The sequence below is a fragment of the Galeopterus variegatus genome, unplaced genomic scaffold, assembly GCF_000696425.1.
Source record: "Galeopterus variegatus unplaced genomic scaffold, G_variegatus-3.0.2 Scaffold5285, whole genome shotgun sequence".
Classification (NCBI taxonomy): Eukaryota; Metazoa; Chordata; class Mammalia; order Dermoptera; family Cynocephalidae; genus Galeopterus; species Galeopterus variegatus.
Window position 1 is genome coordinate 143,885 of NW_007731396.1, and position 17,119 is coordinate 161,003.

Genomic DNA, 17,119 nt, shown 5'->3' on the forward strand with positions numbered 1-17,119 from the left:
CCAGGCTTTTATCCAGAATAAACAGGATCAACTTATAAGGTAGTACATATGTGAAGATACTTTATAAAACTTGTCAAGTGCTAAGCAAATGTTAGCGTTACTTACCGAATACTTTTTATGTCATAAGGTCTCTTCAAGATCAGTGGAAAATCTGAATATGAGTAAGACTTTCTCACTTTTAAGAAGCTTTTCTATTAGGGAAGAGAGAGAAGACATATATACTAATTTCATAAAACAAAGTAGAAATTAAGGCATGTAGTTTATGGAGATAAATGAAAAATTCACCTCTTTGGAGAAAGTAGTGAGAATGTTTAGTAGACAATTGGACATTTAAAATAGAGCTCAGGAAAAATTTTAGGACCAGGTTTGAGAGCTGAAGACAGAAACTTTAGGGCCGACCCCGCGGCCCACTCGGGAGAGTGCGGCGCTGGGAGTGCAGCGACGCTCCTGCCGCGGGTTCGGATCCTATATGGGAATGGCTGGTGAGCTCACTGGCTGAGCGCGGTGCAGGCGACACCACACCAAGGGTTGCAATCCCCTTACCGGTCACGAAAAAAAGACAAAAAAAAAAGACAGAGACTTTAGAGCCACTGCATATTAAATAAATTTTGAAGAACATTTGATAATATTAAATTGGAAATAGGTTATTAAACAATAAATAAGGAAACATTTCTTTAAAACTAGCTTACACAAAGTACTGATTTCACGCTGTGTGTAAAATCTTACTGAATTCTGCCAGAAGCCTTTTGAGATAGGCATTATTCACATCCTGTTTTGCAGAGAAAACCTGAGTCTATGGAGTTAAATAAACTGCCCAGGGTTTGACTTCTGAAGGTGTTGAAGTTGGAATTAGACTTTGAGGCAGTCCAACCCCAGACCATGTGTCTGAAAACTATACTGATTATACCAAGAAGCAGTTAAAGCAAAGGATATTCACTGGAGAAAATATTAAATTACACACACTAGTGCACAAATATCAGTCATGAGGAGAAATATTCTATTTGTGTGAGTAGCTGTTTGTGAAGGTCTGAAATCCTAAGTTTAAGAAATAACTGAACTAAGATACTTTTAAGGGCAGCATTTTAACATGGCTTGATTGTCAGGTTCACTGTATTTTCATGTCTTCCATAGCACGTTTATTTTGTAAGTGACATTCTTCTCAAAGTGTTGCTAGATAAAGGTTTATTTTCATAAGAAGGTTTCAGATTTGTGGCCATGTACCAGAATCTTTTCCTACTTTGAATAATGTTCTCTGCTTATATGTCACTTTAATTATTTTGTTTCTTTTCTTTTCTGAAGTCAACAGCTCTTTATACCACCTTTGATGAAGTAAGTAGTTAAACTTATAAGGTAACTTGAAATAAATGTTGTCTTATCATAAAATACAAACTAAAACACAGAGTTAAAAATCAGCCTTGAATCACACACTTGCAGGAAAATGGTGCTAGTAGTATAAATAAACAAACAAACCAAAGCTTATAAAAGAATTATAGTTTCAGGTAAATTTTCAGACCCTATTACTAATTTAGTTTCTAAACTGTACAAAGCTTAAAGTTGGAAAGTGCAAAGAGATAATAACATTATTGGCTATAATTATTTAGAGGCTCTCATTTTAGATTTAGGGTTAACATGTCTTTTGCATATGAAGTATACCTTGACTGCTGTTCTGAGTGTACAGTGTACACTGATGCATTTAATCTGCATATCAGGGGCGTAATTCTAAAGATGAAAATCCAGAATTGTTAAAGTTAGAGTTGAAAATATCTGTTATCACCCATAGAGTAGGGAGACGTGTGTGTGTGTTAATCCCGGGTGGTCATCCTTGTGCACCTGAAGTGTGACCACATGGAGTCCCCTCCAGGAGGAGACCAAGAGGAAGTCTGCGTGTAGAGAGCTGGGCATTCGGATCCTGTGGCCTTTACGAGAACCATTAGATTCCTAAGTGAATGTGTAGTGGGTGAATTAAAAACCCTGATTACCTGTAGGGTGTGTTTTATTGGTAAATAATTTGCTATTGTTTTAATTCATGATTCATTTGATAATGTGAGGGTTAAGTCAGTGTAGTCAATCTGTGTGAGATTAGGTCTGTAGGACTGGGCTGACTGTTTGGGCTCCAGAATCAGTGATGAGTTACATGACTTGTGGAGTGACTCTGATGCACACACACACGCACACACACACACATGCACCTGTCAGTTGAAGGATATAGTACTTTTAGTGTAACATGTTATATTAGTTCCCAGCAAATTAAATAAAACAACAGTCTTCAAAACATAGTGACCACTTTTTCAGGAAAACTTTTCTTAGCCAGTATAATGACTTTAAGAATATATATATTCTTAATTGTATATGTGTACATGTGAGAGAGAGAGTCTGTGTATCTGTGTGTGCCTGTGTGTATTATATGTACGTGTGGTGGATGGGTGTGTGTGCATGTGAATTTAACAATTTATTACTCAATTTACTTATTTTTGATGTTTCAGATATTGGCAAAACACTTGAGTGATGGTAAAATCAATCAACTTCCTCTTTTTCTTGGAGAGCCTGCTATGGTAAAGTATTAAATATTTTCCAATCTAATATTCTCGTATTTATGGATGTGATTAGCACTTCTCTAAGATAAAATTAATTTTGGTTTCTGTTATGTTCAAGAAAAGTTCTTCTGAGCCATGTCTGTGATATCTCAACTTCATCCGTCTGTCCACAGACGTTTGCTAAGCTCTGACTACAGTTTGGGTATGATGCTTCATGCTGGCTATTTGAATGTTCTTTTCTGAGGTCTGATGACTTGATGATTTGGCTGCCCTGGTCTTCATCAGTATTTGAATTTGTTGATTATGTGTACTTGTGCTGTGGAAGGCTTTGTGATAATAACAGTTAAATGTAACTAATAGGATTGAGTGTTGGATGAAAAGAGAATTTTAATTGTTAGAACCATTTTCCATTTGTCAATTTTTTGTATTTTATGAAGATATGGCAACTACTATTTAAAGATACTGCAAGTTGGGCCAGCCTGTGTGCTCACACCGTGCTGAGGGTTGCGATCCCCTTACCAATCAAAAAAGAAAAGATACTCCAAGTTATGACTACTTTGAATTGTAAATAGATATTTTATATTTATTCATTTTAACTGAGGGTTAGCAGACCTAGATCTTTGTTTCTGCTCTGTGATATTAGTCAGATTCATTATGCTCTTGGGCATCCATTGCTGCCATCAGAAAAATAAGGTGACTGAACTAGTTTATCTAATCTTATTTTCCATCTTCACCCTCTGTGACTCTTTCATCCCCTGGGAGTTTGCCTGGGTCAGTGGTTTTCTGGTCTCTTTTCCCTGTAACCTAGGTGAGAGACCTTGGACTTGCATTGTTAAAGGAAGAAGCAACTGTCCATCAGACTTCAGAGGTGGAAGAGTGGTCCAAGAGAGGGCGTGAGAAAAGAGAGAGGAACAGGGGCTCAGGAATGCAGGGCTATGTTCACACCAGCAGGAGCAAACATTTCTCTTATTGCCTTGGAAAAGTTTGTTTCCAAATGTGCACAGCTCAGTGCCATTCCTGGGACAAGGCTGTGTCATCTTCTGCAGAGATGTTAGAAGGGTGCATTTTGCTTTGTCAAGTCAGACTTTGGGGTTGGGCAGATCTGGCTTTCCAGCCAAGTGTGTCACTTGCTGTGTGGCCTTGGCCAAGTTGCTCAGTCTTCCTGAGCCTCAGGTTCCGTATCTAACAGCTCAACGTAATGATAGTATTTACTTCATCAGATGTTTCTAGTATTGAATGGATGATTGTTGGAAAGTGCTTAGCATTGTGCCCTACCAGTCGTTTATTGTCATCACCACTAACCCAGGGCTAGTGAGTTTTGTTGGACACCAGCATAACCCAGGCAGCTCTGTCTGCCTTAGTAGTTACTCCTCAGAGCTTCTCAGGGTCTCATCAGTCCTGCCTAGTGGAGAGAACAAGGGTTCCCAGTGAGAGTCCCAGCTGGGGACTTCCCAGCTCTATGGTCTTGGTGCACTCAGTCTCTCTGAAGCTCACTTTTCTCATCTGTTCCATAAACATATCAGGCATGGCCCAGTGCTGGGCCTTCCCTCTTCCAGCAACACTAACAAAGCATTTTCTCTGTTTATTTTCTGAAAGGAATTTCTCTGGGATTTCCTGAACCATCAGGAGGGTCCCCGCCTAAGAGATCATTTAAGCCATGGGGAGATCAACTTACATGAATTTCCAAAAGAAGCAGCAAATCAGTTGCTTGCATTTTCCACTGTACTTTTACTAAGATTCATTGATGAAGATCTGCTATCAGTTTTTAAGGTAATGTACTGGGAAGAAAATGATGAATTAGAATTGCTGTCATTAAGCTATGAAAGAATATAGTTTATTTGCACATGTAATTAACTATTAATCATCTTTTATATTTATGAGTTCCAGTATCTTCCATCAGAACAGATAATTTTGAATGGATTACATGTATGCATGTATTCTCAATAACAAATCAATCAATGTTACTTAATCCAATCTAAAATAATTTAACTCGTTTCTTAAAGACACATTTACCTTTGTATGTAACAGCGAGAGGGTATTAAAAACCAAAGAACAAATTATAAAACAGGATTAACTGAATATTAGGAAATTTTTACAGGTGTCTGTTAAATTGATGGGTGGGATATTTATATCTATCAATAATAGTTCTTTTATTATTTTAAAATTAATAATTTAGGTTAGAACATTTGTTATTAATATTTTAATCTTTTTTCAGATTATACATGTAAAAATTACTTTAAAACTTGTTTAAAAGTTCAAACAAGATAGAAAAATTAGTGTAAGAAGTGAAAGCCCTCAGGTATCTCATCTTCCAGAAATAACTACTGTTACTAGTCACCGAACTCTGTGCCCACACGTTTCCCATGAACACACCAAGGGGGCTCCTGGGAAAACATGCTGTGCTCGGCGACCAGCACTGCTCGCTGACAGTGCGCGCCATCTTTGCTGTGCCTTATTCTCTTTATCAGCTATTTGACATTCCATTTTATCAGTGTGTCCTTATTTATCTGAGCAGTCTCCACCAGTGGGGAAAATCCCTAGCTGTGGTGCTGAAGTGAACATCTCTGTTCATTTGGGCACATTTGTAAAAGTGAAGTTCTGTGCGAAAGATCTCAGGGAGACCTTGCTTTTATTCTTGCTTCTTTGTTGGTGGTATTTTGCTGTCTTGTGTTTGCTACAGGTTCATGACTCTTTAATGAACTTCCTGTCGAATGCCTTTTGCTCCATTTTGTTCAGTTTTGTTTTTTCCAGTGGTTTATTGGCCTTACTTGCCATTGTCAGTGTACATAGACTTGTTGTCTGCCTTTAGGTTTTGATTGTTTTTCCTGTGGTTTCTGCCTTTGGAGTCATTCTTAAAAGACTCTTTGGCTTTCTAAAATTATAAATATATGCATATATTTTCCCGGATACTTTTATGGGTTTCTTTTTTTCTTTGGAATTTACATATTTTGATCCAGTTGGAATTTATTTCATCTTGGGTGTGAGGTGGAGAATCTAGCTTTACTTTTATTTATTTTTTTTAAACAAATTGCTAGCAAGTTGTTTGAACACCATTTAGAGAAACAACATCTTTATACTGTGTGTGCTGGGCTCTGGCCCTGGAAATCCTCCACTAAACTCTTTAGCCTTTGTTAAAGCTTCATGATGCAGTTTAATAACTGTAAGATTAGTTTCTCATTACTCTTTTTTCCTCAGAATTTTCCTGCCTGTTCTCTCGTTGTTGTGATTCCATGGGAACTTGTATAGTTAAAGTAAACACAAAACCCCAAAAACAAACAAAAAAGAATCAGCTCCTGATGGATTAACTTAGGGGTAACTGACGTTTTTTACAGTATTGGAAACCTTTCGGTGATGAGGGCGTCTCTATCTGCCACCTGCTTTTGTGCCTCTTGTGTCCGTGTCCTCAGCCGCCCATCCCAGCGGCACCTCCTTCCATGCAGGTGGCTGCTGAGGCCCAAAGCTCTTTTCACATTTCATATTCTACCCTCTATCTTCAACTGTGTTCTCCAAGTCTGTTATCCCTGTCACTGCCCTGCCACCCCCTGGGCCAGACCATCACAGTCTTTCCCCAGAATATTGCCGGCTCTCAGGGATCTCCTCCTTCCACCTGGGACCCCTGTGTCTCTTCTCAGCACAGCAACCAGAAGGACCCCTTCACTCACATTTCATCCCTCTGCTTAGAAGCCCTCCTGTGCTTTCGTGGTTTCGCATCTCAGAACAGAAGCCAAGTGCTGCGTGTGCATGCATGTCTCTGTCTGCGTGCTGGGGCACCCCCCATAAGCCCACACGCTCTGTCTGCACCGTGCTGCCCAGCACACTCCCTGGCACACACCAGGCTCTCAGATGTCTGAGTAGATGAAAGGTTAGCACATTTCCTCTGTGGTTAACTTCTAGCTCTTTTAGTTGTTTGCTTTGAGCTGTTGAGAATTGTAGACATTACTACTTATTAAATTTGTCAAATATCAACCCACTGACTTTTCTTTTTGTTTCTAATAGTTTTTAGTTGGCTTACTCAGATATTCCAGTTATATAGTTATATCAATTGTAAATAATGCTACTTTTACTTCTTTCAGTATTTATATGTCTAACAATTAAATGTTTATAATTATGTAATTCTCTTTTGGTTGTATTGATTTTTAGTATTTAAACTGTAATTATTTCTATTTTTTTAGGAGACTTTCTTAAAGTTTCCCATTCTTTGGAATCTTCTTTCTTATTCATTTCTCATTTTGTTACATTGTGGACAAAGGTGGACATGGCCTTTATAATTTATCACAGTTAACCGACTTCATTTAAAATCATTTTTTTGGCTATGACTGAGATCAAACCTATTTTAATGAAGAATTTTTCTTTGTTATAACTCAATAGAATTTTTTGAGAGAAGATGGGAAATCGATGCTCTAAATGACCTACAATTCAGTAGAAGAAAACTAAAAGCCTAATCAAATATTGTAGTAACTAATGTCTATTTTTTTCTAAACTAGGAAAAAACAGCAATAAAATTATTAATTAGTCTTGCAGAAGGATATAATTCTCGCTGTCATCCAGTTTCTCAGCTTAAAAAACAGGTATGCCAAATGCAGGGCATTTTGGGAAGAGGTATATGTGTGTCTTTGAAACCAGTCATCTTCTACAGAGATATTAGAAGGGTGTATTTTGCCTTGTCAAGTCAGACTTTGGGGTTGGGCAGATCTGTGTCACTTGCTGTGTGGCCTTGGCCAAGTTGCTCAGTCTTCGTGAGCCTCAGGTTCCATGTCTAACAGTTCAACGTAATGATAGTATTTACTTCATCGAATGTTTCTAGTATTAAATGGATGATTGTTGGAAAGTGTTTAGTGTTGTGCCCTACTAGGCATTTATAGTCATCACCATTAACCCAGGGCTAGTGACAGTGTTGCTTGTCAGTGGTGAGGATTGCCATCTTTTCTTTTACTGTGTAAGACCAACTTTTGTTAATGCATAAATTCAAACAAATAAAAAACTTGTAGGCATTTCTGCCAGGAACTCCCAATGTGGACATCAACTGAGGTGCTTTATTCTACGTGTGATAGGATATGAGGGCAGGTGCATGGGGACAGCAAAGGGACAGTCTCCCAGAATACGAGAATCCTGATAACCGCCAATTTGGGAAAAAGGAAGCTGTAAAGTCAGCATGTAATTGGGTAGGGAGAGATTTGGTGCCTTGAAGAGACTGAGGCTTAATTGGTGGTGTCTTTAGAAAAATAGTATCTGTTAGAAGAACGGGCTGTCAATAGTAGACATACAGAAAAAAGAGCCCCCTGTAGGCATTTCCATCCCAGTGCTGTTTAAGAGGAGGACTGAGCCTTGAGTACTGTTGTCAGGTGGGTCTGGTTTGGAGACAGATGCGTCGGCTGTGTTAGCCTGACACCATTAACTATTTGCATTACATGCTAACTTTACCTTCACTGATTCTCTGCTTTCCAAGAACAAGTCATTACAAAGGTAGATGTTTCAGAACTTGTCTGTGTTTAGAGAGACAGGGAGGGAGGGAGAGAGGAAAGGTTCCAGAAGGAAGAGAAGGTCCTCGACGGCAGGCTTTGTCCTTAGACCTGCACTGCTCAGTCTCCAGCCCCCCAAGCCTCCCTGTGCTCCTCAGCTGTCCTCTTCCATGTCCTCTGGTGACTCCCCCTCCTTTCCCCACAGTGGCTATTTCGAACCCTTACATTTTCTGTTCCCTCGTACTCTTACTGTCTTTTATTTACTTTTTATTTAGCGACAGTCTTGCATCCATGCTTTTTAGGGTCATTGCTCTAGTTATTACTGCTGAATAACAAATTACCCACTCTCAGTGATGTCAATGACTACCATTTCATTTGCTCATACTTTTGAGGCTCAGAAATTTGGGGAGAATCTGCTGAGGGATGTTTGTGTGACTTCAGCTGGGTGTCAGTGGGCTGCAGTCCCCTCTAGGCTCCGCTGGGCAGTGTCCCATCCGAGAAGGCTGGAAGCTGACCAGAGGCCTCATGGGCCCCGCAGCTGCAGCCCAGGGTGATGGCGACTTTCCCCAGAGCATGTGGCCCAGAGCACCAGGGCAGGTGCCCATCTCTGACCTGGAAGCCACTTGGCACCCTCACTTCTGCTGTGTTCTGTTGGTTACAGGCTGGTCACCGAAGCTAGTTCTGACTCGGGAGGGGACGTGGGTCCCACCTCAGATGGAGAGGGTCAGAATCTGTGGACAGGCTTGCAGCCATCCCAGATGTTAACTGCCTACCAGTCCCCTGGTAGTTTCACCAGCCTCTTCTCAATGTATTGAGTCACTGAGACCTACCACCTAGTTCTAAAATGTCATAGGATCTGTAACAACTTTATAAATATGTATTTTTTAGAAAGTAATTTTACATCTGTTTTGGTCTAAAAACATATTTTCTAGGATGTTGTAAAATCTTTTTCCTTGTAGGTGCTGAGCTGTGAGGAGAGCATCAGGGTTTGGTCTGTGCTGCCTTTGCCTGAAGGACCCGCTGGAGAAGCGGCCAGGTGGGTGATGTTCTAGGGCTGTGCAAACCTTGCAGATGTCGGTGATAGTCAGCTTCAGAAGTATTTCTTCTTCGACAAGGTGTTGAGGGTGTACTGGGAAGGAGGAGTTTGGGGCCCTGGTGGCTGGTGTAGGTGTGAGAGAGCTGGGAGCAAAGCAGTCTGGTCTCCCAGCTGGTGGGGCCTTGTGGGGACAGAGAAGGCAGCACGAGAGGAAGGTTTGTGGGGAAGGTAGTGGCATCCCCCAGAAGTAGTCGATAGTCAGAAAGACGTGTGTGAAGCTCAGGAGAGAAGGGGGACGGAGGTCTGAATTTTGGAACCATGGAACACAGCAGACTTGTTAGTTTAGCAGGAGTAGTAGGGGATTCATAGATCATCTTTGTCCACCTGGTACATTGCTTTTAGCATGCTGTATCATTTCCACCACCTTCTTGGTGATGGAGGCTTTTTTCATTTTATCTTTGGGGAAACGAAATTTCAGATTAAGGTTGTTGCCCAGTTGACCCACTAAAATAAACATTATGTTGCAGAGGCACTAATGTGGGCATTTTAATTATTGCCGTGTAACTTTACTTATTTTCTGTTTTTCAGATTGGAAAGTAATTCAGAAACAAGTTCCTGCAACTCATTAATTACAAAGATTATGTACGAGCTGAGTCAGCACCTTCCTGGGCACCATTGTGTCTTTAATGACTTGGATGATTTTCCCACTGAGAAGTAAGTTTCAGGACATCCTGAGGATTGTTAGAACATGATTAAGCATTTTAGGGTACCAAACTTAGCTATTTTCTGTGTTTTAAATTTTATAAGGTTTGCAGTAATAGTGGAATCTCACTGTTACCTTACCCAGAGGAATTATTAGATCAGTTTTGACTATCTTTGTGCAAGCTTTGGTGTGTCTGATGAAAGCTGTAAATACGTATTCTGTTCACCACAATTAAACATCATTTAACACCTGCCATGTGCTGGCCCTCGCCCGGGGAGGTCTGCAGTTCCACAGGGCAGGGTCAGGAATGAGGGGCTACCTCCTGGTGGACATGTCTTTGGAAAGTCGTGCTCTGTTCACAGGTGGCCTGAGCTGCTCGGTGCACTCTGCAGCACACCTGTCACTACTCTGTTCTGCCCCAGAAGCGTTCTCGAGGTACTTGCTGTGCTCCGAAGCATCAGCGCACAGTGCCTGCGTGTGTCTGGCCAGGTCATCACCACCTTGGAGCTGCGGCACCGGCAGTGGTTGGAGAGGAGTCTGAGGTCTCGCCAGCGACAGAACTACCTGCGCATGCTAAGAGGGTATGCAGCACGCTCTCCTGTCCTGGAAAGGGTGCTGCTGGGCAGAAAGTTATCTTTGGATGCAACTCTAATCCTTACTTTCAGAGAAATAACTTATTTTCAGAGAAAGTTGTAGTACATATTATTTTTAAATAATGTTTGTAACTTTGGCATATGGGAATATGGGTTCTACCTACCCAAATGAATGTCTGGATTTAAAATATAGAGGCAGACTAACTTGGATTTGTCAGTATTACGGTTTCCTCAACTATAGCTTATATTTTAGGGTGTGCTATAGTCCTTAAGAAATTGCTATTTTGGATGAATTTCTAGAATTTTAGGGTGGAGTGGTGTCTACATTTCTAAAGCTTTTAAAATGCATTGCTGGATTGCCTTCCAGAGAGGTGGTTCAAGGTACACTTACCAGCAGTTTATAAGATAATGCTGCTATGTTAATCCCCTCTAAAACAGCATTTTCAAACCTCACTACTGGTTTCGTGAGAAAAATAATATCTTCCTTTAATTGGAATTTCTTCGAGTCCCAGTGACATTGAACACATTTTTGTATTTAAGCCATTTGTTTTTCTCTCCTTGTTAGAGTCCTTTACTGAATATCAGATTACAAGGGAGATGCAGAGAACCGAGCACAGGTGCTGGGTGCTGACTTGGCCGTGCCGGGTGTTCTTTAAGAGCTCAGTGCTGGTGCGGAAGGCAGGGCTGCTGCGGCTCAGACTTAGAGGAAGGTGCTGCTGTTGGGTGAATGAGTGAGAGCACCTCGGACCCTTCAAGGAGAAGTCTGGGGAAGGGCAGACATGGCCAGGGCGGCGGGGCTGAGCCCAGCACACCAGCACTGCCGCAGGCTGGGGCTGGGAGGCAGGTGTCAGGGCTCACAGTGATTGGAAAAATCATTCTTTTGAGAAGTTTGTGTAAAAGGATGCTTGAAAAAAGTGTGGGTTAGGTGAAACGTCTTTTTCCTTAGGAGAGTAGAAAATGCTTACGTTTGTCAAATTTTAATCTACTTTTATCCATTTTTAGTATTAGGCTTCTGTCTCCTGTGCTTTTCCTGATTTTATTGCTCATTGCACTGGAATTGGTCAACGTTCATGTTGTTCATGGAAAACGTACTTATGAATATCAGCAGTATCTAAAGTAAGTGTGTCATACTTTTTTCTTTTTTTCGTCCTTTTTGAGACTGGCCGCACCGTGCTCAGCCAGTGAGTGCTGTGAGCGCACCAGTCATCCCTATATAGGATCCGAACCCGCAGCGGGAGCGTTGCCGCACGGGCTCGGCCCAAGTGTGTCATACTTAAATGAAACCATGTTTTGGTAATTTTAAATAATTTTCACTCCTACTGGTTATTTTCACTGGTGACTTTTTATTAACCCTCTTAGATTCTGAGGGGCCCTAATGTTTTACTCCATGGATTTTAGTGCTCATAAGTTTGTAAGCATTTAAGACTGACACCTGTGTAGCCACATTTCAGAAAATTAAGTATGGTTTACATGTTACAGAATTCTTCAGTTTGTGCGGTAACAACATAACATCTAGCTACAAATGGGATTAAGACCCTGCAGGAGAAGAATTGGGAGAGGATGGAGGTGTTGTCCGGGCCACTGGCAAACTCTTCCACATCCAAATGGCTCCAAACCAAATTTGTATATATAACTAATAGTTTCACATTTGTGAAGTCTCCTTTTCAGGGCCCTCCAGGTCTGGGGATCTGAAAGTGGAGTCACACAAGTGGGGTCACACTTCACACCCAGTGATTCTAAGCCTCAGGAGAGCCCTGGGACGAGGGCCCTGAGCCACAGCTGGGCTTGCCCACAGCACCCGTGACATGAGCCCCCTCCGGCTGGCTGCTCACGGAGTTCTGGATGCTCAGGTGGCTTTGAGACAATGCCATGCAGGTGGAGGCACCTCAGTACTTACTTGAAATGAGCGTGAGAGCATGACTATGGTATTTCATGGAGAGAGCAAGGGCAGCCAATGTGCCACATGCTGATGCTGGTGGCCCTTGGTCAAGGCTCCCAGCCTGGGCCTGTGGACACTTTGGCTGGATCATTCTATGGTGGGGGCTGCCCTGTCACTGTGGGATGTTAGCCGAATCTGTGGCCTTGCCCACTTGATGCCACCCGAGGTGCGACAATCAGAAATGGATTAGACATGCCAAATATCCCCCAGGGTACAAAAATCTCCTCTGCTGATGGTCTTTCCTCTAGGTGAAGGATCTGTGGACTTTCATTGTCTTATCTTTTAACTTCTCTTTAAGTTTGAAAATCTTCAAGATAAAAATTTGGGGAAGATTTTAGACTACTTGGGAAACTTTGAGGAGAACTTAGAAAAAGTAAAAAATGACATTTATTCTCATAAATCAGTGATAACCTGCTGTTAACGTTTTGATGAATATCTTTAAGGAAAAGCTTTTCAACAGTATTAGCTGTCTCACAGGGGGCTGTGTGTCCTGTGAAGTGGGCCTCCACTATGGAGCACAGAAGCCAGACATGTCAGGTGGGCAGTAGGCATGGCACCCACAGCTCCCGCACAGCCCAGAGTCCTGCTCGTTTGACATCCAGTACATCATGTTTCTTCTACGTTGGTTTAATCAGAAGGCCCCTGATATTCTTCCTAAAATTATGTTTCATCACTTAAAAACATCATATCAGGATTTGAGAGAGTATGTGTAGAAAGGCACTTGAGTCTGTAAATCTTTTGGGAGCCCATCAGGTGTCCAGCAGCATTCACATTTCAGCATTTTTCTCTTTCCTGTAATTTGTATTCTTATTTTCATTCTGTATGTTTTTTTCCCTTGAATCTTCGGACAAAAATTAAGTGGTCTTTACTTTAGGAATACGATCATGCGCCCCATAGTGATGTTTTGGTCAATGATGGACCTTGTATATGATGGTCCCATGAAATTTTAATGGAGTCCTATCACCCAGTGACATTGTTGCTGTGAGTTACTGTGAGCTTGCAGGGAGAGGCAGGAAACACCGAGGCTTAAAACAGGAAACAGAGTTTATTGAAATGCCAGCATTTGGCTCAAAGGACTTGTCCAAAGTTTTGAGCACCCCAATCAGTGGGGCAGTTATTTTCATATCAGGATTTCTGGGTTTCTGTAACCGAGCAAGAGCAGCGACCTTATGATCTTATGTGGTCATGAATCGGTCTCAGGGTGGAAAGTACAGCGGGTGAGAAGCAGGCTGAAAAATTCTGTTTCAGCAGTCTTTGTAACCACAGGGTGAGACCAAGGGGGCCTGCTGCTGCAACAGGGTGTTAGCAAGTCTGTGATAACCATGGGGTGAGAGAAGGTGGGGCTGCATGACATCCAGGCTGGGGTTCTGGCTACAGCATAGCGTGGCACAGCGTGGATGCTTGACGGCTGCAGCCAGGCTGAGTAAGTACAGCTGCTTAAGTACAAGTGCCTCAACATCGCAACCGTCATAAACAGCACGTTGCTCACGTGTTTGTGGTGACACTGGTGTAAACAAACCTATTACAAAATATGTTGAGGAGGAATGCCCTGCTACTCCAGGTGGTAACCGTCCCCAGAATAGCTCAGACCTTTACAGTAGAAAGCTGAGCATTTGACACATTAGGTGTGACCCCAAGTGAAAGGGTTGCTTTCTCCTTTAAAATTCTTGCATTTTGAAATTATTCCCACTCAGCCCCACAGCAAAACAATAGTTAACAGCTAACACTCACTAAGTGTTTGCCGAGTGCCAGGCACAATCCCACTGTAATTTGATTTTCATAACTTTGTGGGGTGGTATTATTCTAATCCCCATGTAACAGAGGAGGAGGTGAGGCACACAGAGATTTAGTAACACAATGAAGAGGCCCATGCTAACGCAGCTAGCGGCCAGCGTGGACACCTGGAGAATTCATTGCTGTTCCCTTTCATAACACACTTTTGCACAGCGATAAAATCTTCTAACGCCACATTTCTCAGAACGGATGCCTGTCGTTAAGCCATGTATCACTGTAATTCCAAGAATCGAGAGAAGACATTTAAATCACTATTGCATTTTGTAATGGAATACATGAAGAGATAAATTTTTTTTTCTTTTAAACAGGTTCTTAAAGTCAATCTTGCAGTACACCGAGAACCTGGTGGTTTACACCAGCCAAGAAAAGAACAGATGGAATGAAGCTATCAATCTTACACGTTCTGCTTTGTTGAAAATTTGGACTTTTAGTGAGAAGAAGCAAATGTTAATACATTTAGCCAAGAAATCCACAAGTAAAGTAGCCTTATGAAAACATAAGTCAGGGGTGCTTTGGCTATAATAGAAAATCCAACTTAAATAAATTATAACAGTATGTAAATTGAAACTGCAGTGGTGGGGTGGGTTTCAGGCTCTGTTTGATCAGGGTTCAAGTTCTGTTCCTCTGTGGTGTTCTGATGTGCTCTTCCTGAGGTGTCTGGGTGACCGTCAGGCTGGTGTCTCTGGGTAACCAAAGGGCAGCAGCTGTTTTTGTTTCCATCTCCCTGTAACATGCTGTCCAGAAGAAGGGAGAGCTGTCTCCCCCCACCCGTCCCCCGGGAATGCTCCCCCAGGAATACGTGCCTTCACCCTTATTGGCTACACCCCTACCCTGGGGCAGGGAGGAGGGGCTTGGGCCGGTCATGGCTCATACCTGGAGCTGAGCGTAGGTTGATACAATGCAGATCCCATGGGTGAGCCCTCAGGAAGGACAGCTCCTGAAAGGTGAGATGGGTGGGCCCTGGGTACTGGGCAGCAGGTCTTCCAGTCAGCGTTTGGAAAGAAAAGCCAGAAGCCCTTTTGTGTTTCTAGATGAGGACAGCCTAGTACAGAAACTGGGAGAGTTGGAGGAGAGGAGCTCAGTGAAGCTCCACTTGTAGGCTCAGCTTGAAGAACCAAAGCCATCAGCTCTCAGGCCACTGCCGTGCTCCAGGGCATCTGCAAAGCGCCCACTGTCTGTCTCAGTTGGCTGCAGCAAAGCTGGGCATTGTCCTGAGCCCCACATCTGTGCATGCGTTTGGCCACACCCAGACTCAGTGACATGGCTTCTTCTCCACCTTTTACACCTCCCAGCAGGGTGTGGCCTGCAACCAAGGAAGGACATTCAGCAGCGTGCATTCCAGCTAGGGGAGACCTTCTGCGGAGGGCACGTTTGGCAGCAGACAGTCCTTTTTCAGCTCAAACCCTTCTCCCCTTTCAAACTAAACTTCTGTGTAAGAGTGAAAACATTGTGCTTCTGGCTAATGTGATTCAACTTTCTTCTGTACAACTGAAGATTGTTCATCGTCTTCCCAGAAGTGGAGACACAGAATCCCAGAAACACGTGTCAGTGTTTCCACCTGGGGGTGTTCTTTTATAGCACAGCCACGCTTCCCTCTGACACACTCTCACCAAAATAATGAGTTACGGGATTAACCCAGATCAACTCTCCTGATACAGTGCTGGGAGGGGAAAGGGAGTCACAAGAACTGACACAGATACAAGTAAATACCAGAGCAATGAAAGCACAGAGCTGTGTTCCTTGTGGTTGCACCTGGTGATCTGGCAGAAGTTAGTGTCTAAAAATTCCTTTTTCTGTGTGTGACCATTCCACATTCCTTTGTCCCCAGGCACTCATCTCTGCTGGTTGTGGCTCTTCACCTGGTGGGTTGACCCTCATTCCCAAAAGGTCTTTCTGGTTTTGGGTAACTGTAGGTTTCCATTGACGCATCACTGGACTTGGGAATAGTAAGAGTTTCCCCAGAAAACCCCCTAAATTCCAGACATACTCCTCCCTGTCCCCCTCCCGTGGTAGCAGCCCTGTTTACCCAAGATAGTCGGAAACAATCACCCAGGCCCGTGCAGGAAATCCTTCTTCGACCTTGCTCATTGGCATAAGGTGTCCAAGGCATCCAGGAGGCAGTCAGCCTGTGGGACAGTGGGACATTCCTTTTTTAGAAATGAATTAAACCACCAGAGTCCAGAGAATACAAAATGTTGCTAGTGGCTCATTAGGAGTTGTATTATTCCTCTTCTGTTGCTTATAACAAAGTTCTTGGAACTGGGTAATTTTTAAGAAAGCAAAATTTATTGCTTACAATTTTGGAGGCTGGGAAGTTCGAAGTCTGAGGAGCCCATCTGGTGAGGGTCTTGGTGGTGGCAACTGACCCAGGGGTCTCACATTGCAAGATGGTGGAAGCAGAGAGAAAGACTCTCCTTTTAAAGCCCCCAGAACCATGCCCTTGACCCCCATTATTAATTTAATCCATTCACTACTACACAGTCCTACAATCCGATCGCCTCTTCAAGGCTCCACCTTTCAATTACCATAATAGGATTTCCCACCCTCTTAACAGTCACAATGGGGACCAAGTTTCTAGTATATAAAACTTGGGGGACACAATTCAAGCTTCAATGAGTTCGGGAGGACGTTCAGTTCACTACAGGGCTGTAAAGAGGAGCAACTCCCACATCACATGCTTCCTTGGCCCATGTGTTCTGGCTATGGGAAAGACAGATGGTTCAGAGTACAAGGCTCACCTGCTGGCAGCAGAGCAGCCACAGGGAGGCCTCATCACCACCAGAAGGATCTTCTCCAGGAGGCTCTGCCGTGTTCTCCCGCTGGCTGCTCAGGGAGCATGTGCTGACACCAAGTAATTGTGGCCTCATCCGGGAGCGTGTAGTGAGACCGGGCAGTCGTGGCCGCTTTCAGGGAGCGTGTGCTGAGACCAGGCAGTCGTGGCCTCTTTCAGGGAGCGTGTGCTGAGACCAGGCAGTCGTGGCCTCTTTCAGGGAGCGTGTGCTGAGACCAGGCAGTCGTGGCCTCTTTCAGGGAGCGTGTGCTGAGACCAGGCAGTCGTGGC

General features: G+C 43.0%; 1 protein-coding gene across 3 annotated transcripts in view; it reads left to right on the top strand.

Annotated features, from left to right (window-relative positions):
- Positions 1–15,784, top strand: part of ERMARD (ER membrane-associated RNA degradation) — a 29,024-nt gene extending 13,240 nt beyond the window's left edge. For 2 of the 3 annotated variants that reach the window (XM_008589188.1, XM_008589190.1), the window contains 9 exons: positions 1,300–1,329; positions 2,484–2,552; positions 4,131–4,304; positions 7,019–7,102; positions 8,953–9,029; positions 9,618–9,743; positions 10,095–10,313; positions 11,328–11,441; positions 14,367–15,784. In XM_008589188.1, coding sequence (XP_008587410.1) covers positions 1,300–1,329; positions 2,484–2,552; positions 4,131–4,304; positions 7,019–7,102; positions 8,953–9,029; positions 9,618–9,743; positions 10,095–10,313; positions 11,328–11,441; positions 14,367–14,550 — 1,077 coding nt within the window. In that variant the 3' untranslated portion in view covers positions 14,551–15,784. The remainder of the gene's footprint in view (positions 1–1,299; positions 1,330–2,483; positions 2,553–4,130; positions 4,305–7,018; positions 7,103–8,952; positions 9,030–9,617; positions 9,744–10,094; positions 10,314–11,327; positions 11,442–14,366) is intronic. The other variant, XM_008589189.1, reaches the window with a different exon arrangement.
- The last annotated feature ends 1,335 nt before the right edge of the window (positions 15,785–17,119 follow it).